The sequence below is a fragment of the Aotus nancymaae genome, unplaced genomic scaffold (genome assembly GCF_030222135.1).
Source record: "Aotus nancymaae isolate 86718 unplaced genomic scaffold, 86718_ANA_hifiasm-v0.15.2.pri h1tg000053l, whole genome shotgun sequence".
NCBI classification, from domain to species: domain Eukaryota; kingdom Metazoa; phylum Chordata; class Mammalia; order Primates; family Aotidae; genus Aotus; species Aotus nancymaae.
Window position 1 is genome coordinate 28,842,681 of NW_026988467.1, and position 21,066 is coordinate 28,863,746.

Here is a 21,066-nt window from a genome sequence, read left to right on the forward strand (position 1 = left end):
TCCATTCTGTTCCCTCCACACTCTCAAGCCCCCAGTTGCATCTCCCTTTCCACTGCAGAGGCCCGCTCTCCTGTCCTTGAGCCTCCCTTTCAGTGGACACATGATTTCCCCTGCCTCCCAAAGGTGCCAGAGTGCTTTTTCCCTTCAAGTTTGGTTTTTCTTTTATATATCTATATATTATACCTCCTTGTTTCATTTGAAAGTCTGGTTTCTCATGTTTCCTCATTGTAAATGATAGAGGTAGGACTTTTTCTGATTATGTTCACAACACTGTCCCAAGAGTACTGTAATTATTGTAGTGGAAAAAGCACTGACCTGGGACGGGGAGACAATAGATACAGTAAAATTTAACTCTAACTCTCAGCTGACTGGGCAAGTCACTTCCCCTCAGATTCTTCTTTTGTAAAGTGGGCTGGGCCACATGATCTCTCATTTCTGTCCAACTGTAACTGTTTTGACTTTGTGGGTATTAGTTGAGAATTTAGAGGCCACTCAGGACAGATTCTAGGCAGTGTAGTCTTTGAGATGAGTTCATCCTGCTCCTGACCCCTTAGACTTGAAACTTAAGAACAGGTCCCATCTTAGAAGCCACACTTAGTTTGTAGGAATCATGGGGATTATTTTAGCTATAGGGAAAAAAAAATTGTTCAAGTTCGGCACAAAATTATCATACGTGACTTCCCCCTTATGTTATTTTAGAAATTATCTCTTAGCACCTAAGACTTCATATAGTGTAACAGCATTGTCCTAGAAGAAGTTTTGATTAACTTATAACAGCTTATGTTGTGTCAGAAAATATTCGGCACTTGTTTATTGCTGCTGACCACAAGGTAGTCTTATTCCCAAGGAAGAAAGTTATTTATTAGTTATAATAACTGTACAGTGCTATTGATGACAGAACCACAGAGACTTTCCTTGAAGCATTAAGCTTCTTTGCTACCAACAACTCGAGGAGCTGCCAGCCGCTGTGAGTGAGGTGTTTGCTCTCTGAATTGCAGGATCTTATTTCCCTCCAAGATGAGACAAATTCATGCTTTTCCTATAGATAGCTTTAGAGGTTTCCTTAACCCATTTAGGCCAAGGATCAGGCTCTACTCACAGGAGGGTGGGCTCTTACTAGAGGAGCAGCTTGGTATTAAAGTAAGAAAATGACCTTTAATGTCTTAGTTTGAATCCTTGGTCTCCTAAACCCTCTGGTGTTATTTTCCCTCTTTAAGAGGAAGACAGGCCAGGCACAATGGTTCATGGCTGTAATCCTAGCCCTTTGGGAAGCCAAGGTGAGAGGATTGCTTGAGCCCGGACAGGAGTTTGAGACCAGCCTGGGCAACATAGTGAGACCCCCATCTCTATAAAAGTAAAAAAATTGGCTGGGCATGGTGGTACACACCTGTGGTTCCCGCTACTCAGGAAGCTGAAGAGGGAGGATCTGTTGAGCCTGGAAGGTCAAGGCTGCAGTGAGCCATGATTATATCACTGCACTCCAGCCTGGCAACAGAGTGAGACCAAAAAAATTAAAAAAAAGACAATAATAATCAAGGATGGGGGGATAAGTGAAGATAATGTATTTGAAGTATCTACCCTCAATGAATAGTAGCTTTTGCTATTATAACTTATTTTTGTTATTTACAGACTTATCAAGGCAGACAAAATATTATACCCTTAGGAGTGTGCAGGTTCTGCTCTGGTGCTCCAGTTTTTCTGAATCCAGCATTCTAAAGTTGTACATTAAAAAATTCAGTCTGGCCGGGCGCAGTGGCTCATACCTGTAATCCCAGCACTTTGGGAGGCCAAGGCGGGCGGATCACCTGGGGTTGGATGTTTGAGACCATGGTGGCACATGCCTATGATTCTGGCTACTCAGGAGCCTGAGGCAAGAGGATCCCTTGAGCCCAGTTCAAAGCTGCATTGAAGTATGGTCTCATCTCGCCACCATACTCCAGCCTGGGCAACATAGCAAGAACTAACTTATCTCAAAGAAAAAAAAAGAAAACAACAACAGCAACACACACACCCCATCCCACACACCTAACCTAGGAAGTTATACTTCTGATAAGACCAAGTAAGTCAGGTTTCCTTGCTCGTGGCTGAAATGTAATAAACCCTTTCTGGTCACTTTGACAGCCTTGATCAGAAGTTCTGACCTAATATTTAGCAAGTGAAAATGGGAACACAAGTAAATGCATTTAGGGGGCTTATGGTAAAAATATGATAAAAAGGATTGGTAGAAAATTGAGAGACATTCTCATCCATTTTATAAACATGTAAACTTTTCCAGGCACACAGCAAGGTGGTGATAGAATGCAGAATGGAACTCTAGTCCCCCAGTCCTAGAGTTTTTAAAAATATAGTGCATATAAAATATTTTAGACACATAGGCCAGGCACGGTGGCTCATGCCTGTAATCCCAGCACTTTGGGAGGCTGAGGCCAGTGGATCACTTGAGGCTAGGAATTTGAGACCAGCCTGGCCAGCATGGCGATACCCTACCTCTACTAAAAATACAAAAATTAACTGTGTGTGGTGGCATATGGCTGTAATTGCATCTACTCGGGAGGCTGAGGGATGAGAATCACTTAACCTGGGAGGCGGAGGTTGCAGTGAGCCAAGATCATGCCACTGTACTCCAGGCTGGGTGACAGAGCAAGACCCCATCTCAAAAAAAGAAAAAAAAGAAAAAGAAAAAAATATATCTTAGACACACACAAAAAGCATAAAAAGTAATATAATGAACATTAGTGTGCCCACTGCCCAGCCTGAGGAAAAAGACATTATCGGCTGGGCTCAGTGACTTAAGCCTGTAATCCCAGTACTTGGCTGAGGCAGGTGGATCAGGAGGTTAGGAGTTCAAGACCAGCCTGGCCAACATGATGAAACCCTGTCTCTACATACAAAATTAGCCAGGCATGGTGGCACATGCCTGTAATCCCAGCTACTCGGGAGTCTGAGGCAGGAGAATCACTTGAACCTGGGAGGCGGGAGTTGCAATGAGTTAAGACTGTGCCACTGCACTCCAGCCTGGGCAACAGAGGGTGACTCCATCTCAAAAACAAGAAAGAAAGAAAACATTATCAATACAGTTGATGCCCCCTTGGGCATCTTTCCTTGACCACATTCCCTTTCTCCCCTACTCCACAACCCCCCACACTATTACTAGCATGGCCAAGGTATAAGCACTATTCTGAGGTTAGTGTTTAATCCCCACATCTCTTTCTGCAATGAGCATTTTACCGCCTTCTCTGCCTACCACTGCTTCCACCTCTCACCTAGTATTGCTTCCCTTTAGTCTAAAGGTAGTCAGAATGAGAAAAGTGTTTATAGCAGAAAGAGAGAAAACCCATAGAAAAGTCCTCCCTAAGGTCGGGGGCAGTGGCTCACGACTGTAATCCCAGCACTTTGGGAGGCTGAGGTGGGTGAATCACTTGAACCTGGGAGGTGGAGGTTGCAGTGAGCGGAGATCACACCACTGCACTCCAGCCTGGGAGACAGATTGAGACTCTGTCTCAAAAAAAAAAAAAAATAAAGAAAAGTCCTCCCTAGCCTCACAGATTAGCTCACATGAGTATCTGCTCTTCCATCTGCCCCTTTCCGTCTCTAATCACATAGCTTGTTGACTGGGAATAAATGGGCTGGTCATTTGAGTCACATGTTGGTTTGGGACCTGAAGAAAAATACGGTTTTTTTCTCATGTCCAAAACACCCATTTCTTCCCATGGGGCTCCATATCCCAAATAAGAGTATAAACAAAGCTTTGGAAACACAAGCAGGCCAAACTCTGTCCCGGAGGAAGTGGCCAGAGAGGGAAATCAGTTGCCAATGGATAAACAGCCTGGGCCCAGGGACCAAAGTTCTTATTTACACAGCCTCCCAGTGTTTACCCAGGAAATGAGGAAGAGAGCCACCCGCTGCATACTCCCTCATGCAGCCGCACTTCCTCAGAGCACCTGATCTTGGCCCCCTCCAAGTTCAAGGCAGACCAAAGCTGGTAACTCTTGTGGTTATGTAGATCTTGAGCTTCAACTGTGTCTTGCGATTTTACAGCACAGTCCAAACTGGGCTCTTCTGCTCTCATCCAGGGCTGCTCCTTCCTCTACTTTAGGAACCCCTGTTGATAACAGTGGGTACAGTAGAAGGCTGGGCAAGAGAGTAAGTATGCAGCCCCACAGCTGCCTCTGACTTCCTGTAGCTCATTGATGTCTCAGCAGTTACCTTTTCTTTCTTTCTTTCTTTTTTTTTTTTTTTGAGATGGAGTCTCGCTCTGTTGCCTAGGCTGGCTGGAGTGCAGTGGTGCGGTCTCAGCTCACTGCAACCTCTGCCTCCCAGATTCAAGTGGTTCTCCTGCCTCAGCCTCCTGAGTATCTGAGATTACAGGCTCATGCCTGGCTAATTTTTGTATTTTTAGTAGAAAAGCGGTTTCGCCATGTTGGCCAGGCTGGTCTCAAACTCCTGACCTCAAGTGATTTGTCCACCTTGGCCTCCCAAAGTGCTGGGATTACAGGTGTGAGCCACCGTGCCTGGCCAGCAGTTATGTTTTCTGTGAGAGGAGATTGGAGCTATAAGTTTCCTCTAGGTCTGGGAGTCTACAACCTCCAGGTGTGCTTTCCTTCCTGTTTTCATTTCATTTGCCTTATTATTTGCATATGTTTCCACATTATGTACTACTTGGTACTTTCACCCCATTAGGCCCAAAATAACTTTACTCCAGTCGTCACTGTGAATGTAGGAGTAAGACATAGGACTGTGGGAGTCAAGACCCCTGGACCCTGATTCTGGTTCTGCTACTGCCTGGTTTTATAACTTTGGGCAAATCACTAAACTTCTTGGTATCTGTTTGTTCCTCCACACAGTGGGGTTGATATCTGTCTTGTCCAGCTCATAGAGTTGTTATGAGGATCAAACGAGGTTGGATATGTGAAAGGACTTGCAAAAGGGCCAGGGTATATTTTCAGACAGATATTTTCACAGATACTTTAAGACAGACAAACCAGTTGGGTGCGGTGGCTCATGCCTGTAATACTAACACTTTGGGAGGCCGAGGCAGGTAGATCACGGGGTCAGGGGTTCGAGACCAGCCTGGCCAACGTGGTGAAACCCATCTCTACTAAAAATACAAAAATTAGCTAGGCATGGTGGCGGGTGCCTGTAATCCCAGCTACTCAGGAGGCTGAGGCAGGAGAATCACTTGAAACTGGAGGGCAGGGACACTGTCCCAGTTGCCACCTAGCCTCAGATCTCCATCCAACCTCCAGCAAAGACATCCCAGCCATGGCCATGCAGAAAATCTTTATTCGGGAAATCCTGGACTCCAGGGGCAACCCCACAGTGGAGGCGGACCTGCACACAGCCAAGGGCTGATTCTGAGCAGCTGTTCCCAGTGGGGCACAGGTATCTATGAAGCTCTGGAACTAAGAGATGGAGACAAAGCCCACTACCTGGGAGTCTGGAAGGCTGTGGAACACATCAACAAGACTCTAGGCCCTGCTCTGCTGGAAAAGAAACTAAGTGTTGTGGATCAAGAAAAGGTTGACAAATTTATGATCGAGCTGGATGAGACCGAGAATAAGTCAAAAGTTTGGGGCCAGTGCCATCCTGGGTGTGTCCTTGGCTGTGTATAAGGTGGGAGCAGCTGAGAAGGGGGTCTCCCTGTACCGCCACATTGCAGATTTTGCTGGGAACCCTGACCTCATACTCCCAGCGCTAGCCTTCAACATGATCATCGGGGGCTCCCATGCTGTAAACAAGCTGGCTATGCAGGAATGCATGATTCTGCCTGTGGAAGCCAGCTTCTTCAAGGAAGCCATGCGCATTGGTGCTGAGGTCTACCACCACCTTAAGGGGGTCATCAAGGCCAAGTATGGGAAGGATGCCACCAATGTGGGTGATGAAGGTGGCTTTGCACCCAACATCCTGGAGAACAGTGAGTCCCTGGAGCTGCTGAAGACGGCCATCCAGGCAGCGGGTTACCCAGACAAGGTGGTGATTTGCATGGATGTGGCAGCGTCTGAGTTCTGTTTAAATGGGAAGTACGATCTTAACTTCATGTCACGCGATGATCCCGCATGACACATCACTGGGGAGAAGCTCGAGAGCTGTATAAGAGCTTCATCAAGAACTATCCCATGATCTCCATTGAGGACCCCTTTGACCAGGATGACTGGGCCACTTGGACCTCGTTCCTCTTGGGGGTGGACATTAAGATTGTAGGGGGTGACCTGACCAGTCGCCAACCCCAAGAGGATTGGCCAGGCTGTTGAGAAGGCCTGCAGCTGTCTGCTGCTGAAGGTCAATCAGATCAGCTCAGTGACCAAATCAATCCAGGGGTGCAAACTGGCCCAGTCTAATGGCTGGGGGGTGATGGTGAGCCACCGCTCTGGGGAGACTGAGGACACATTCATTGCTGACTTTGTGGGGCTATGCACAGGACAGATCAAGACTGGCACCCCCTGCCACTTGGAGTGTCTGGCCAAATACAGCCAACTCATGAGGATCGAGGAGGCTCTTGGGGACAAGGCTATCTTTGCTGGACACAAGTTCCATAACCCGAAGGCCAGTGAGAAACTGGAGGCTCCAGGACTCCACTGGACAGACCCAGGTCTTCTAAACCTGCTTCCTGAAATAAACACTGGTGCCAACCAAATAAAAAGAGAAAAAGAAACCAGAGGGTGGAGGTTGCGGTGAGCTGAGATCCCGCCACTGCACTGCAGCCTGGGAGACCGACAAGAGCGAAACTCTGTCTCAAAAAAAAAAAAGAAAAAAAAAGACAAACCAAAGCCTGAGGCCTGCATACTGCTTCTGCCATTTACTAACAGTTCACCTCTCTGAACCTGTTTCCCTACTTATTTTTTTTTTTTTGAGACAGGGTCTCTGTCTCACCCAGACTGGAGTGCAGTGGTGTGATACTCAGCTCACTGCAACCTCCGCCTCCCAGGTTTGAGTGGTTCTTCTGCCTCAGCCTCCCAAGTAGCTGGGATTACAGGTGCCTGCCACTACACCTGGCTAATTTTTGTATTTTTAATAGAATGGGGTTTTGCCATGTTGCCCAGGCTGATCTTGAACTCCTGGCCTCAAGTGATCCTCCTGCCTCAGCCTGCCAAAGTGCTGGGATTACAGGTGTGAGCCACCGCACCAGCCCCTGTTTCCCTATGTATAAGATGGGACCAAATTTTACCTCAGAAGTTTGTGTGAAGATGGATGATCTCAGGTATTGAACGCCATGTAGTGCAGTGTCTGGCCTGTTGTAAGTGCCCAGTGAACGATAGTTTTCTGAGTCTCTGTCCTTCCCTCTTGTTTGTCAGCTGGCATGAGGTCCAGAGGATAAATTTTTCTCCCTCAAGGAACGAACCAACATTTTCCCAGTTGCTAACTGCTTCTCCATGTTAGATTTTTGTTAATTTTCTAACCAGTCAGTGAGGTGGATATCATTATTGCTTCTTATAGATAATGGGCTAAGACCAGGTGGGGTGGCACATACCTATAGGGAGGCCAAGGCAAGAGGATTGCATGAGGCCTAGGGAATGTAGTGAGACTCTATGTCTCTCCAGAAAAAAAAAAAAAGGCCAGGCGTGGTGGCTCACGCCTGTAATCCCAGCACTTAGGGAGGCTGAGATGGGCAGATCACCAGAGGTCAGAAGTTTGAGACCAGCCTGACCAACATGGAGAAACTGCATCTCAACTAAAAATACAAAATTAGCTGGGCATTGTGGCACATGCTTGTAATCCCAGCTACTCGGGAGGCTGAGTCAGGAGAATTGCTTGAACCTGGGAGGTGGAGTTTGCAGTGAGCTGAGATTTTGCCATTTCACTTCAGACTGGGCAACAAGAGTAAAACTCCGTCTCAAAAAAAAAAAAAATTAGCTGGATATAGTAGCATGCACCTGTAGTTTCAAGGTACTTAGGAGGCTGAGGTGGAAGGATTACTTGAGCCTAGGAGGTCAAGGTCAAGTCTGCTGTAAGTGAACCATGTTTGTGCCAGTGCACTCCAGCCTGGGCAACAGAGCAAGCCCCTGGCTCTAAAAAAGAAAAAAATAATAATGGGTGAAAGCTCAAAGATGTTAAACAACTTGGTGCAGTCATATAGTCAGTAAGTATTAGAGCCTGGACTAAAACCCAAGCCTCCTGAATTTAAAGTCTATGTTTTTTTCCATCAGGTCATAATACATAAACTAAAGGAAATTGTGGAAACTAACCTTTTGCTTATTTCTTTCAAGTCAACGTTGGTGAGGACTGTCCAGTATTCGATGGCCTGTTTGAGTTCTGTCAGTTGTCTACTGGTGGTTCTGTGGGTAAGGAATATTCATCCTCTCCCCTGCGGTAGACTGGGTTGTTCTAGTGAGGTCTGCCTTTTAGGGTGCTATCCTAGTTGGCTAATCTGAAACCATGTAGAATGGTCCTGTGCGTTTTTACTTAAGTCTCTAAAATGGCTGGTGCAGTGTCTCACATGTGTAATCCCAGCACTTTGGGAGGCTGAGGTAGGAGGATTACTTGAGGTTAAGAGTTCAAGACCAGCCTAGGCAACATAGTGAGACCCTCGTTTCTACCAAAAAAAAAATAAATAAATAAAAACAATTAGTCGAGCATGGTGGCTTGTGCCTGTAGTCCCAGCTACTCAGGAGGCTGAGGTAGGAGAATGGCTTAAACCCAGTAGGTTGAGCCTGCAATGAGTCATGATCACAACACTCTATTCTAGCCTGGGCAACAGAGCAAGACCCTGTCTCAAAAAAAAAAAAAAAAAAGTTTAAAAAGTCTCTAAAATGTCCTTCTGGTTCAGTCCCAGCCCAGGTTCAATCTCTGACATGGTACTGACAGGTGTCCTTGACTGTCCTCTCCTACTAAAAGATCTTATATACAGGAGTTCTCTGCAGAATCTCCTGGGGTTGTTGAGATGCAGTACATAAAAGCAATTTGTGAACTGCAAAGTGCTATAAAAATGGAAGTGTCATCATCTGTGAATCTGTCCTATGAAAAAGTATGGTAATTACCCTTAGAGGTCAGAAATACTCCCCACATATCTCCCACTTCCATTTGCAACTTTTGGGTTATCTGTAGGATTACGATAAACCCTTTCTTAACAAATATTTATTTCCCTGTGATCCACCCCTGCTGCCCCACCAGTATAATCACAGAAAACAAAGAAAAATTGCACAGAAAAAAGCAAAGTCACCCACAGTCACAGGGTTGGTGGATAACCTCCGTTACCATTTTGGTGTTTGTATGGTCATTCTTTTTTGTGTGCATATATATCTGTATAACACATAGGAACATCTATATATTACAAAAATGAGTTATATACATATCACAGATACATGGTTTTATGCCTGCATTTCCTACTTAACGAAATTGTCTATAGTTTTCTACAGCTTGCTTTCTTGCGGCTCTATGATTATTCCATGTTGTGGATCTACTTGAGTTGATATAATCTGTCCCTCTTCTTGATCATTTGGATCAGTCTATGCTTGTATTGCTGTTAAAATTAACACAGCAGCTGGACATGGTGGCTCATGCCTATAATTCCAGCGCTATGGGAGGTGGGGGGCGGGTGGATCGCCTGAGGTCAGGAGTTTGAGACCAGCCTGGTCAACATGGTGAAACCCTGTCTTTACTAAAAATACAAAAGTTGTCAGGCATGGTGGCTCATGCCTGTAATCCCAGCACTTTGGGAGGCCAAGACAGGCGGATCATGAGGTCAGGAGTTTGAGACCAGCTTGACTAACATGGTGAAACCCTGTCTCTACTAAAAAATACAAAAATTAGCCGGGTATGGTGGCACACACCTCTAATCCCAGCTACTCAGGAGGCTGAGGCAAAAGAACTGCTTGAACCCCAGAGGTGGAGGTTGCAGTGAGCCGAGATCACACTACTGCACTCCAGCCTGGGCAACAAAGTGAGACTCTGTCTCAAAAAAAAAAAAAAAAAAAGTAGCCAGGTGTGGTGCCACATGCCTGTAATCCCAGCTACTTGGTAAGCTGAGGCAGGAGAATCACTTGAACCCGGGAGACAGAGGTTGCAGTGAGCCGAGATCACACTACTGCGCTCCAGCCTGGAGGACAAAGCAAGACTTCATCTAACACTACTACAAATGCACTTGCACACATGAGTGTGTATTTCTTTTTTACTTCTTCTTGGACCTATTTGTGCTAATGCTGTTTGACCCAGTGTCCTGGAACTATCTTTGGTATTTTTTCTTTTTCTTTTTTTGAGATGGAGTCTTCCTCTGTCATCCAGGTTGGAGTGCAGTGATACAGTCTTGGCTCACTGCAACCTCTGCCTCCTGGGTTCAAGTGATTCTCCTGCCTCAGCCTCCCTGAGTATCTGGGACTACAGGGGCATGCCACCACGCCCAGTTAATTTTTTTTGTATTTTTAGTAGAGACAAGGTTTTATCATGTTGGCCAGGCTGATCTCAAACTCTTGACCTCAGGTGATCTGCCCGCCTGGGCCTCCCAAAGTGCTGGAATGCCACTACGCCCAGCCTATCTTTTGTATTTTTTTGAAGTTCCTTGACCATAAGCCACAGTAAGAAATAAAGTTACACATGCAATCCAGGATACATATAACACATAGGCGTGCATGTACACAGTCACTTACTCTGAAGCCAGAGTTTTACCAAAGACCAGTTACCTTTACTGTTACCCTGATTTTTTTTTTTGAGATGGAGTCTTGCTCTTGTTGCCCATGCTGGAGTGCAATGGCGCAATCTCGGCTCACCACAACCTCCACCTCCTGGGTTCAAGTGATTCTCCTGCCTCAGCCTCCTGAGTAGCTGGGATTATAGGTACCCACCACCATGCCCAGCTAATTTTTTGTATTTTTAGTAGAGATGGGGTTTCACTATGTTGGTCAGGCTAGTCACGAACTCCTGACCTCAGGCAATCTACCTGCCTCGGCCTCCCAAAGTGCTGGGATTACAGGCGTGAGCCACCATGCCTGGCCTACCCTGCTATTTTTATTCTACAGTATTTCATTATTCTACAGTATCTCTACCTAGTTTTAGTAGAGATGACTTTTCACCATGTTGGCCAGGCTGGTCTTGAACTCCTGACCTCAAGTTATCCACCCACCTTGGCCTCCCAAAGTGCTAGAATTACAGGCACATCCACTATTTCGAGGTTCCTTAGAAGGACTTTCTTATCTCTCCCCCTCTACACCACCCTAGAGAGGGAGCACAGGGGAAGAGGAGTGAGCATTAGGGCTCTCCGGAGTGGAAAGGGTTGTCAAGGGTGGTTGTTATTTCTGTGGCCCACCTCTTGATAAGTCATGACCCACTAAATCAGCTTTAAGGCCTGCTAATGGGTTACTACCATCAGTTTGGAAAATAGTTTTTTAAGAGTAACCAGTATCATGTTTATTCCCTGCTGGAGTAGAATGGGAGGGAGGGGACTGATTTATGAATTGTACAATATAGCTGTTGATTAGGCAGGTCCTACCTCTCACTGGGTTCCCTGGGCTACCTGGAGGAAGGGGAGAGTGGCTTAGTAACGGGCTTATGTCCTCTCTTTCCATGCCCAGCAAGTGCTGTGAAACTTAATAAGCAGCAGACGGACATCGCTGTGAATTGGGCTGGGGGCCTGCATCATGCAAAGAAGTCCGAGGCATCTGGCTTCTGTTACGTCAATGATATTGTCTTGGCCATCCTGGAACTGCTAAAGTATGCCTGCCTGGCCTTGTCTCTTGGAGGAGCACCTTAGGCCAGGTTCCCATTTCCCTCTCCCCCTGGGCTTGACTCCCTAGTTTGCTTTTCCTACCAATGTGCTGGCTAGGATGTGATTGGTGAGTGTCTCTGGCCATCATCTCCTTAACGGGGTCTTGGTTTGATCTGAGCCACGGCATGATCAGGGGCAGGTGCTGCTCAGATCCTGCCTCCAGAGTGTCCCTGTGTGGCTGGAGTTGACCCTGGCTGTAGAGTAGGAAGATTGGACTTGGTCGGCTTGGTCAGGCCTCTGGAGACACCCGGCCGCTCTTCCACCTTCCTTCAGCCAGTTTCCACGTCTCTGGTGCTTAGAGATACCTGAGGGAGGCAGCCAGCCCGGTAAGCTGGGACCTGGCGCCCTTGGCGCGTCCCATTCCCAAAGAGCCCCCAGACCCCTGACCCCCTTCTGATCCTAGGTATCACCAGAGGGTGCTGTATATTGACATTGATATTCACCATGGCGACGGTGTGGAAGAGGCCTTCTATACCACAGACCGGGTCATGACTGTGTCCTTTCATAAGTATGGAGAGTACTTCCCAGGAACTGGGGACCTACGGGTGAGAAATCCCTTTAGGAGCCAACCAGCTCACCCTCAGCTGCCAGCTCTACTTCTCTCTCCTATGTCGTGCCACTAAAAACTGCTTCCTGCCTCTTCTGCCATTCACAATACCATGTCCCAATCTGAGGCACTTGCCTAAGGAAGGGAATGATGGGACATGAAGGGTCAGAGAAAGGAGAGGGGTCTCCTAACTCACTGTACTTCCCTCCTGGCCACCCTATGTTGCATCGCACTATTCTTATGTCTCATAAGGCTTGAGTTTGGGGCTAGGAATAAGGACTCTGAAGGACCATCTCAAATGTTCTTAATGTTTTTAGAGACAGAGTCTCGCTCTGTTGCCCAGGCTGGAGTGCAGTGGTGTGATCTTGGCTCACTGCAGCCTCTGCCTCCCGCCTCCTGGGTGCAAGCGATTCTTGTGCCTCAGCCTGAGAATAGCTGGGATTATAGGTGCGTGCCACTATGCCTGGCTAATTTTTGTAGTTTTAGTAGAGATGACTTTTCACCATGTTGGCCAGGCTGGTCTTGAACTCCTGACCTCAAGTTATCCACCCACCTTGGCCTCCCAAAGTGCTAGAATTACAGGCACATCCACTATTTCGAGGTTCCTTAGAAGGACTTTCTTATCTCTCCCCCTCTACACCACCCTAGAGAGGGAGCACAGGGGAAGAGGAGTGAGCATTAGGGCTCTCCGGAGTGGAAAGGGTTGTCAAGGGTGGTTGTTATTTCTGTGGCCCACCTGCCAGCCAGCCCTAATCCAATCCCAAGGTAGAAATCTTATGCCACAGGGTAGGGTATTCAATCTCTGCGTCCATCAACAGCTCTCAGCCTAGGTGTAGGCTTAATGCTATGTCCAGAGATGTGAGCTAGATTGGCGAGTGAAGAGAATGGTACTCACAAGGTACCCCTGTTCTGTCCTGGCCCACATCATGGGCCTAGCTTCTCTCTCTTAGAACCTCTTCCTTTATCCCTCCAGCCTGCATCCCTAACCTTCCTTTAAGCTTCATCCTTCAGTTTTACTTTAATGTCCTTCTTAATTAGGATATCGGGGCTGGCAAAGGCAAGTATTATGCTGTTAACTACCCACTCCGAGATGGGATTGATGACGAGTCCTATGAGGCCATTTTCAAGCCGGTAAGTGGCTTTATGCACTCCTTGGGCTACAGAAAGGGGATTGGTCTAGGGCAGGGGAGCAAAACACCCCCGTGATACCTCAGGAATCTCTCCTTACTAAAGCTGGTGGGGAGATAGAAGTGTTTGAACCCTGGATTGCTGTGTAGTCAGTTAGGGGAACAAACATCCATATTTGTTGGTTCCTTCTATGGGTCAGGTCTTCTGCTGGATACAAATGTATCTAAGACATGATCTTTGCCGTCATGGACTATGGTGGGAAAGGCAGGCACATACCCAGTAGTCTATGGTTAGTACTGTTTTTGTATCTCCGTCTCTCTGGGCTACTGGGAGATTATTGTGTTCTTTTGGTAGTGGTATGTCTCCTTGGTTTTTCATGTTCCTCATTGCCTTACACTGATGTCTGCACATTTGAAGAATTAGGGACTTACTCCCGTCTTTGCAGACTGGCTTTGTCTGGGAAAGCCCTTCACCAGTCAGCCCATCCAGAGATTCTGGAAAGGCTATCTGGCCTGTTCCATGAGCAGGCTGGTCTAGTGCCTGTGTTTTTGAGGGATGATCAGAGGAGTGAGAGACAGACTCCTGCCTGGGCTGGCAGGATGGTAGTCAGGGATGACTTCACAGAGGTGGTGATGTTTAAGCTGGACTTTGAAAAATGAGAAGGTACCCATGTGAAGAAGGAGGTGACAGCAGTAAGGGTAGCATTCAGTAGAAGGAACAGCACCAGCAGAAGTGCAGATATGCCAGTGTGGCAGCACGTAGGCCAGTGTGGTGTATGGGAGGCATGCTGAAGGAGGTGGTGGGAAGTGTAGGCTGGGCTCAGTGTTTCAAAGGGAGCCTTGAATGCCATGCTGAGGAGTTAAATCTTCACTTATAAGCAATAAGAAACTGTTTAACCTAATAAGGTCAGGTAGTCATTCAGCAAACACTGACTGCCTACTGTGTGCCTAGTATTTAGTAAGAGCTACAGAAGTGTGAGTTATGGTTTCTGTCTCATTAATGTTAGACTCTGGTTGTGAGAATAAGATAAACCAAAAGTGCTTGCTCATAATGTAAGGCTCCAGGTCTGTAAGACCGAATGAGTAGAGTAGATCTGGCTAAGGGTCAGGAAGGCTTCCTGGAGGAAGTGGCACTAGAGCTTGGGCAATAGAAGAAGAGATTTAGGGAGCTGAAATGGAGGCCATTCTAGGTTTAGTGTTAGTAGACTAAGAAGGGTCTTAGAGAACTTTTCAAATTGGAAAATTAAAATCCCAAGTGGGGAAGCAAGAGCTCCAGCCTGGTACTCCCTTTTCTCACCCATATAGCATGAGGGAGAGCGGAAAGGTAGGAGTGGGGGAGAAAGTGTTGCACCCAGCCTTTCCATCCCAAACCTCATATTGCTTTCTTGAGGTTGGTGGTGACCAGGATTTATCATTTTAGGTCATGTCCAAAGTAATGGAGATGTTCCAGCCTAGTGCGGTGGTCTTACAGTGTGGCTCAGACTCCCTGTCTGGGGATCGGTTAGGTTGCTTCAATCTGACCATCAAAGGTGAGACCAGATAGCACAAGAATGGGTGGGCGGGGTCCTGGTTGGTACTCCTGTGATAACTCAGCACCCCTTCTCCCACCAAAGGGCACGCCAAGTGTGTGGAATTCGTCAAGAGCTTTAACCTGCCTATGCTGATGCTGGGAGGAGGTGGTTATACCATTCGTAATGTCGCCCGGTGCTGGACGTACGAGACAGCTGTGGCCCTGGATACGGAGATCCCTAATGGTAATAGCTCCAGGGCCAGGTTCAGCTGGGCTGGGCAGGAGCTGGAGCTCATGTGTCCTTAAGTTTCTAACATCGTCCCTCTTGGTCACATGACCTTTCCTCTTCTGATACTGGTCATTGAGTCCCCTGCCTGTCCTCTTGTGATCAACAGACCATAACCATCACTTTTTCCCCGAGTCTTTTTTTTTTTTAAGACAGGGTTTTACCATGTTGGCCTGGCTGGTCTTGAACTCCTAACCTCAGGTGATCCGCCTGCCTTGGCCTCCCATAGTACTGGGATTACAGGCATGAGCCACCATGCCCAGCCTTCCCCGAGTCCTTTTTAGCTCTGTCCCCTCTCCCTCCTGCTTTTACAGTTCTCAGTGGTAATTTACAGCTTTGGAATTTCTACTCTAGAGTAACTGGAGTAGTGAGTGAAGGGAGCATTCATAATGAGCATGGCCTCAAGTGTCCTAACCAGGGGCTTGGGCCTTCTCCTAGCAACATATACACCACTGTGGTGTTCAAGAGATGGAAATCCCATAGGTACCCATGTCTCACCATGTCTTGGAGGCATTCTTCTGTTTGACAGATGTATAAACGGGCCCAGAGAAACCTACAAATGATTTTCTTAGGGTGCCGTGGCAGCCAGGTCTCTTGACTATTTTCTCCCCTGCCCCAATCAGAGCTTCCATACAACGACTACTTCGAATACTTTGGACCAGATTTCAAGCTCCACATCAGTCCTTCCAATATGACTAACCAGAACACGAATGAGTACCTGGAGAAGATCAAGTGAGTATGTCCTCCGGCCACCCTTGGGTTGACCATTCCTGACTCTGGTTTGTCCCTGACCAGAGCCCTACTACTCTCCCATTGGCCACAGACAGCGACTGTTTGAGAACCTGAGGATGCTGCCGCATGCACCCGGGGTCCAAATGCAGGCGATTCCTGAGGACGCCATCCCTGAGGAGAGTGGCGATGAGGACGAAGAAGACCCTGACAAGCGCATTTCGAGTAAGACCTAGACCCAGAGCCCTGTGCCTTCCACTCAACTGGCAGCTCCAACTTCTACCACCATTCCTGGCTGCACATTCCCTCCAAGCTCCAAGCCCGTTGAGAAATCTGTTTCGAGTTCCAGTGCCTGTAGGCACAAGTTAGGGAGCTTGAGTTCCTCCCTCTTCTCTGGTTCCCTCTCCTTCAGTGTCTCTTGGAGGACACGCAGGGAAGCACTGGGCACAGATGCTGAGCTAGATCAGCACCCGCCTGCCTCTCACCCATGCTTCCCACTCCTGCCCAGTCTGCTCCTCTGACAAACGAATTGCCTGTGAGGAAGAGTTCTCAGACTCTGAAGAGGAGGGAGAGGGGGGCCGCAAGAACTCTTCCAACTTCAAAAAAGCCAAGAGAGTCAAAACAGAGGATGAAAAAGAGAAAGAGCCAGAGGAGAAGAAAGGTGGGTTTGGGTTCGGCCAGGACTTGGGTCTTGAGACTGGGAGGATGAATCTATGTAGGGCAGTGGGAGGAGGGAGTGACTCAGGCCCTGCCAGCTCCTGTGGGGCTCTTCCTCAGCTCCTTGAGCCTTTCAGTGGCTCCCAGAAGTGGCAGGGCCCACAAAACAATGAACTTCTACTGGCTGAGTTCAGCTCTCACACACCACCCAGCCCCTTTTCCCAGCACTGCACCCCAGTTTCCCAGGGGGCTGCCTCCACCCACTAGGTTCTGGCGGTAGCAGGCTGGGAAACCGGTCCAACCTGTTCTCAATAGGGCTCATTGGGAGGACCAGGGATGGGCTTTTCTCTTTCGTATGTCCAGTGAACTGGAGTGTTGGGGAAGGGGTCTCAGGGTAAATAAAGACCTCATGGGTCTTTCCAGAGGGGCTGCCCTTGGCCATCCCTGTACTCTTATGTTCTAGAAATCACAGAAGAAGAGAAAACCAAGGAGGAGAAGCCAGAAGCCAAAGGGTGAGGAAGGAGCTGCCTGTGGCCATCTCCCTGGCATTGGAGCACCAGTCCCTTTGTCCCACCATTCTGAGGAAAGGCACAGGGACAGCTGGTCCAGCTTACAAAGGCCTCTTTCAGGGAGCAGTCTGTCTGTCTCTGCAGTTCTAGGCAGAGCTAGGAAGCTCCAGCCCCTAGTAGTCACCTGGGATCCTGTGGAAGTCACTGTCTGCACTTTTGCCCTGAAGCTCTGGGATGGGTCATCTCATGCCAGTCTCTGCTTTCTCCACAGGGTCAAGGAGGAGGTCAAGTTGGCCTGAGCAGACTTCTCCAGCTTTGACTTCCTGCCGAGTCCCTCACCTTTCTCCTCCAACCCCTCAGATTTTATATTTTCTATTTCTCTGTGTATTTATATAAAAATTTATTAAATATAAATATCCCCAGGGACAGAAACCAAGGCTCTGAGCCCAGGGCAGCTGTACTGGGTGAGCTCTTTCAGGAGCTGCCTTGCCACCCATCTTAACTTTGAACCACAAAGGGTGCCAGGTCTAAGTGAAAGGGATACTTTTATGCAACCATAAGACAAAATCCTGAAATGCCAAGTGCCTGCTTAGTAGCTTTGGAAAGGTGCCCTTATTGAACATTATAGAAGGGGTGGCTGGGTCTTCAAGGATCTCCTGTTCTTTTCAGGCTCCTAAGGTAACATCAGCCATTTTTAGATTGGTTCTGTTTTCATACCTTCCCACTGGCCTCAAGTGAGCCAAGAAAGTCACACGGCCTGCCCTCTGTCTTCCCCTAATTCTGCAGGTGGAGGTTGGTAGTCTAGTTTTCCTTTTTGAGATACTATTTTCATTTTTGTGAGCCTCTTTGTAATAAAATGGTACATTTCTGTATCCTCCTGAGCTTGTTTCTTACGTGTCTCTGAGTTGGTTTCAACTCCACTTCCCTGCCCTTCTGGTGTCCATGAGTATTGGGGCAAGCCCCTGAACAAGAAAACCCTGTAAAACTTACCTGCCTGCCTTAACTCCTCCCTTGAGGCTTGAGGTGAACTAGTTTCCACCAGTCTTCTCACCCTACCCACAGAAGACCACTCATTAAAGCACCACTAAAGGGACGACATTTATTCCTTTTCCAAATGTTACAGTAAAACCAGGTGGAAGAGAATGGTTTTAGCAGTTAGAAAAAAAAAAAAAAAGTACAAATCTGGGGTTTGGCCATTAAAAGTTATTTACAACAATGGGAGAAAAAAAGACAAGAAGAAGTTGTTTCACATTACAGACCTCCCCCCCACCCCAAAGCCTAATACTTGCTTACCAAGTCAAAAAAGAGACACAGTTGATTCACAAGCTGGAGGTTTGAACTTGAGTAAGACATTTATAAAAACCTAGACGGGGCAGTGTCCTCCCCAGCCCAGGTGCCACTAGGCACAGCACAAGAGACTAAAAACAACAGGGGAAGGCTGGACACTCAAGGTTTGGGAGTATAAGCACCCCACTTCTGGCTCAGGGATTTGGGGAGTAGGGTAAACAAAACCTACTTGGAAAAGAATTGGGGAAGAAAACCAACAATTGCCTTATGCAGGGGTGGGGACAGGGAAGGAGGTAGGGCCAGGGACAGGAGCATTTCACATCACTAACCTAACTTGGGAAGCTGTAAGGGACCATCTTCAACTGGCCTTAAGAGGAGAACCAGATGGCTGACGGGAGAATCCACAGGAGGGAGAGGAGGAAAGGGAACGTGGCTGGGAGGAGGCAATAGCCCCTTCCTTTCTGGGCACAGGAAGGCAGCCAGGGCACCAGGTCCAGGCAGTGACCTCACAAGGACAGCACAGTTTTTGCAGCTTAGAGATCACCCACCTGCCCCCACCTAGCTACTCATTCTGCTCAGCGCTGGCTGGTGTAGGGCCACTCTCCGGCCCTGAGGGAGTGGATGGCTCTGTAGCCTGGGGCCCTGCCTCTTCTTCTGAGGCCGCACTAGCCTCTGCCCCCTTGGCCTGGGGCTCCTGGCTCTCAGGGGTGGCAGCAGCCTTCCCTTCCTGGGCAGTGCCCTCGCCCTCGTCGCTGCAGGCACCGATCTCCCCCTGCTCCTGCTCTTCCTCTGTGGGTGAAGAGGCAGAAGAATCACCCCCACCCTCCTTCCGATTTCTCTTGAAGGACAGGCCGCTCAATTTGAAAGGCTTCTTGAAAGAGAATTTCTTCTTCTTCTTGGGGGTCTCCTTGGGGGGGACCTCCCCTTTGGCCTCAGCACCCTGGCTAGGGGGTGCTGGCTCGATGGCATCGCCAGTGGCCCCTGCTGCCTCATCTGTTCCGTTCACGGGGGGCGACTCCCCTTCACCCTTGGGAGATAAGTCTCCATTGCTTTTCACGTGGCCATTCTCCTGCAGGGCAGAGGGGACAGCAATGAGGGCAGGGTTTCCCCCTCCCCCAGCCCGCTTCTGATCCCGTCTAGATGAGAGGGTCCCCGATTCTACTGCAACCCGAAAGTCTGGCTTCAGCCTCACCCCACACCTAGGATCCCGTCAAACACCTCCCTCTCGCCCCTCACGAGTGCACGGGGACCGAGTGCGCAGAGGCCGCGACCGGCAGGAGGCGCTGGGGTCCTGTGGCCCCCCACCCCCGTCCCCCGGGGCGCGCTCTCTATTCCGCGAGGAACCGCTCCGGATCTTCTGTGCGGATCCCGGGCAGGCGGGCGAGCCGTTCTAGGCGACATTGGGCGGGAAGCCGCCCCAGGGCGCTGTCTCTCTGCACCTGGACGGCCTATTTTCCCAGCCTCCCGCTTTGTGTAAATGGCCCCCACCCACCCCAGGCTCTCCCACATCTCGGCTCCCCCTTAAAAAACACAAGACCGTGGGCCACCAAGGTCGGGTTTGCGGGTGGAGTGCGCTCCCCGCCGGGCCCCAGCTCCGCGGCCCCTGGGCGCCCCCTTGGCGTGGCCCAGCAGCGCCTTTGTTCCCCGCGCAGCACTCGGGGCGGCCGGGGGGCAGCGCCGGGGGCCGGGGCCTCGAACAAAGAAGGCGGCGGGGCCCGGCCGGCGCCCCCTCCCCGCCCCTCCCCTCGCTTCGCCCGCGGGGGCTGCGGCGCCGAGAACAAAGGGACCGGGCGGGGGAGGGGGCGCCGCGTGTCCCGGGCCGGACAAAGCGCGCGGCCCCGGCCCCGGGCCCTAGAGGGGGCGAGGTACGAGGGGAGGGGGCTGGCGCCGGCCAGGCCGAGCGTACCCACCTGGCCGTTGGCCTTCGCGGGGGAAGCGCCTGCTGCCTCCTCGGCGGTCACGTCGCCCCGGGGAGCCTTGGAGCTCTGGCTACCCATGATGGGGGTCTGCTGGGGGGCGCCCGGAGCCGCCCCGGGCTCGCGCCGCAGGGGATAGTACGGCGGGGTCGGCCCGGCCGGCAGAGGGGTGGGGCTGGCGCCCGAGGGGGAGGGGTGCCGGGGGAAGCCGAGCTGCACCTCCGCTCCGCGGCCAACCCGCTAGCTGCGCCCGCTACCGCTCCGCTCCGCGCCAGAATGCCGCCCGCCGCCCGCCGAGTTGCCTATATATACGCGCCTGGGCTCGGGGCGGGGCCGGACATTTAAATGAGCGCCCAATGGAGGGGCGGAGGCGGGGTCGCCTCCCAGGCCCCACTTGCGCAGCAGGCGACGCTGGCGGTCGGGTCCCCCCACCCCACCCGACTCCCAGGGGCAGGTAGAGTCTCGTATGGGCCCGAGCGAGGCCAGTCCTCCCGCGAGCTGGGCGGGGCGGGGCGGGGGGGCCTAGAGGAAGGGGACGGGCAGTCATTCCTTCCTCTCCGCTCCACCTCCCAGGGTGGGCGCCCCCGCAGCCAGGAGTGGCCCCCAACGCCTTGGTCCTGCAGCTGCTGTCAGTCTCCCGCTCGAACCCTTCGAAGGGCTCACACCACGAGACTCGTCAGATGGCCGATCCTGAATTATACTCCAGAAAATGTGGCCATAGAAGCCGCAGGGCCCCTGCGCTGGGCTTGGCACCCCCTACGGCCTGTAGAGCGGTCAGAGGTCACACCCACGTCCCTGCTTGC

General features: G+C 49.9%; 2 protein-coding genes and 1 pseudogene across 2 annotated transcripts in view; 2 read left to right on the top strand and 1 right to left on the bottom strand.

Annotated features, from left to right (window-relative positions):
- Window positions 1-17,932, top strand: part of HDAC1 (histone deacetylase 1) — a 43,884-nt gene extending 25,952 nt beyond the window's left edge. The window contains exons 4-14 of the mRNA XM_012440920.3: window positions 8,205-8,279; window positions 11,502-11,640; window positions 12,099-12,240; window positions 13,281-13,373; window positions 14,790-14,898; window positions 14,983-15,123; window positions 15,789-15,897; window positions 15,989-16,119; window positions 16,403-16,555; window positions 17,015-17,063; window positions 17,332-17,932. Coding sequence (XP_012296343.1) covers window positions 8,205-8,279; window positions 11,502-11,640; window positions 12,099-12,240; window positions 13,281-13,373; window positions 14,790-14,898; window positions 14,983-15,123; window positions 15,789-15,897; window positions 15,989-16,119; window positions 16,403-16,555; window positions 17,015-17,063; window positions 17,332-17,359 — 1,169 coding nt within the window. The 3' untranslated portion in view covers window positions 17,360-17,932. The remainder of the gene's footprint in view (window positions 1-8,204; window positions 8,280-11,501; window positions 11,641-12,098; window positions 12,241-13,280; window positions 13,374-14,789; window positions 14,899-14,982; window positions 15,124-15,788; window positions 15,898-15,988; window positions 16,120-16,402; window positions 16,556-17,014; window positions 17,064-17,331) is intronic.
- Window positions 5-8,198, top strand: LOC135269483 (beta-enolase-like; annotated as a pseudogene).
- A 213-nt stretch (window positions 17,933-18,145) lies between the features above and the next one.
- On the bottom strand, window positions 18,146-20,544 carry MARCKSL1 (MARCKS like 1). Its single transcript, XM_012440930.2, has 2 exons — window positions 20,258-20,544; window positions 18,146-19,416 (listed from the first exon to the last, which is right to left on the bottom strand). Exons 1-2 carry the CDS (start codon window positions 20,342-20,344, stop codon window positions 18,910-18,912), a joined length of 594 nt encoding a protein of 197 aa, XP_012296353.2. The 5' UTR covers window positions 20,345-20,544; the 3' UTR covers window positions 18,146-18,909.
- Between the last annotated feature and the right edge of the window lie 522 nt (window positions 20,545-21,066).

Excerpts from the sequence above, each read along its gene's own strand:
- MARCKSL1 (XM_012440930.2), bottom strand. The coding sequence starts at position 20,344 with ATGGGTAGCCAGAGCTCCAAGGCTCCCCGGGGCGACGTGACCGCCGAG. Across the intron at positions 19,417-20,257 it reads CCGCGAAGGCCAACGGCCAG|GAGAATGGCCACGTGAAAAG; the intron begins GTGGGTACGCTC and ends TCTGCCCTGCAG.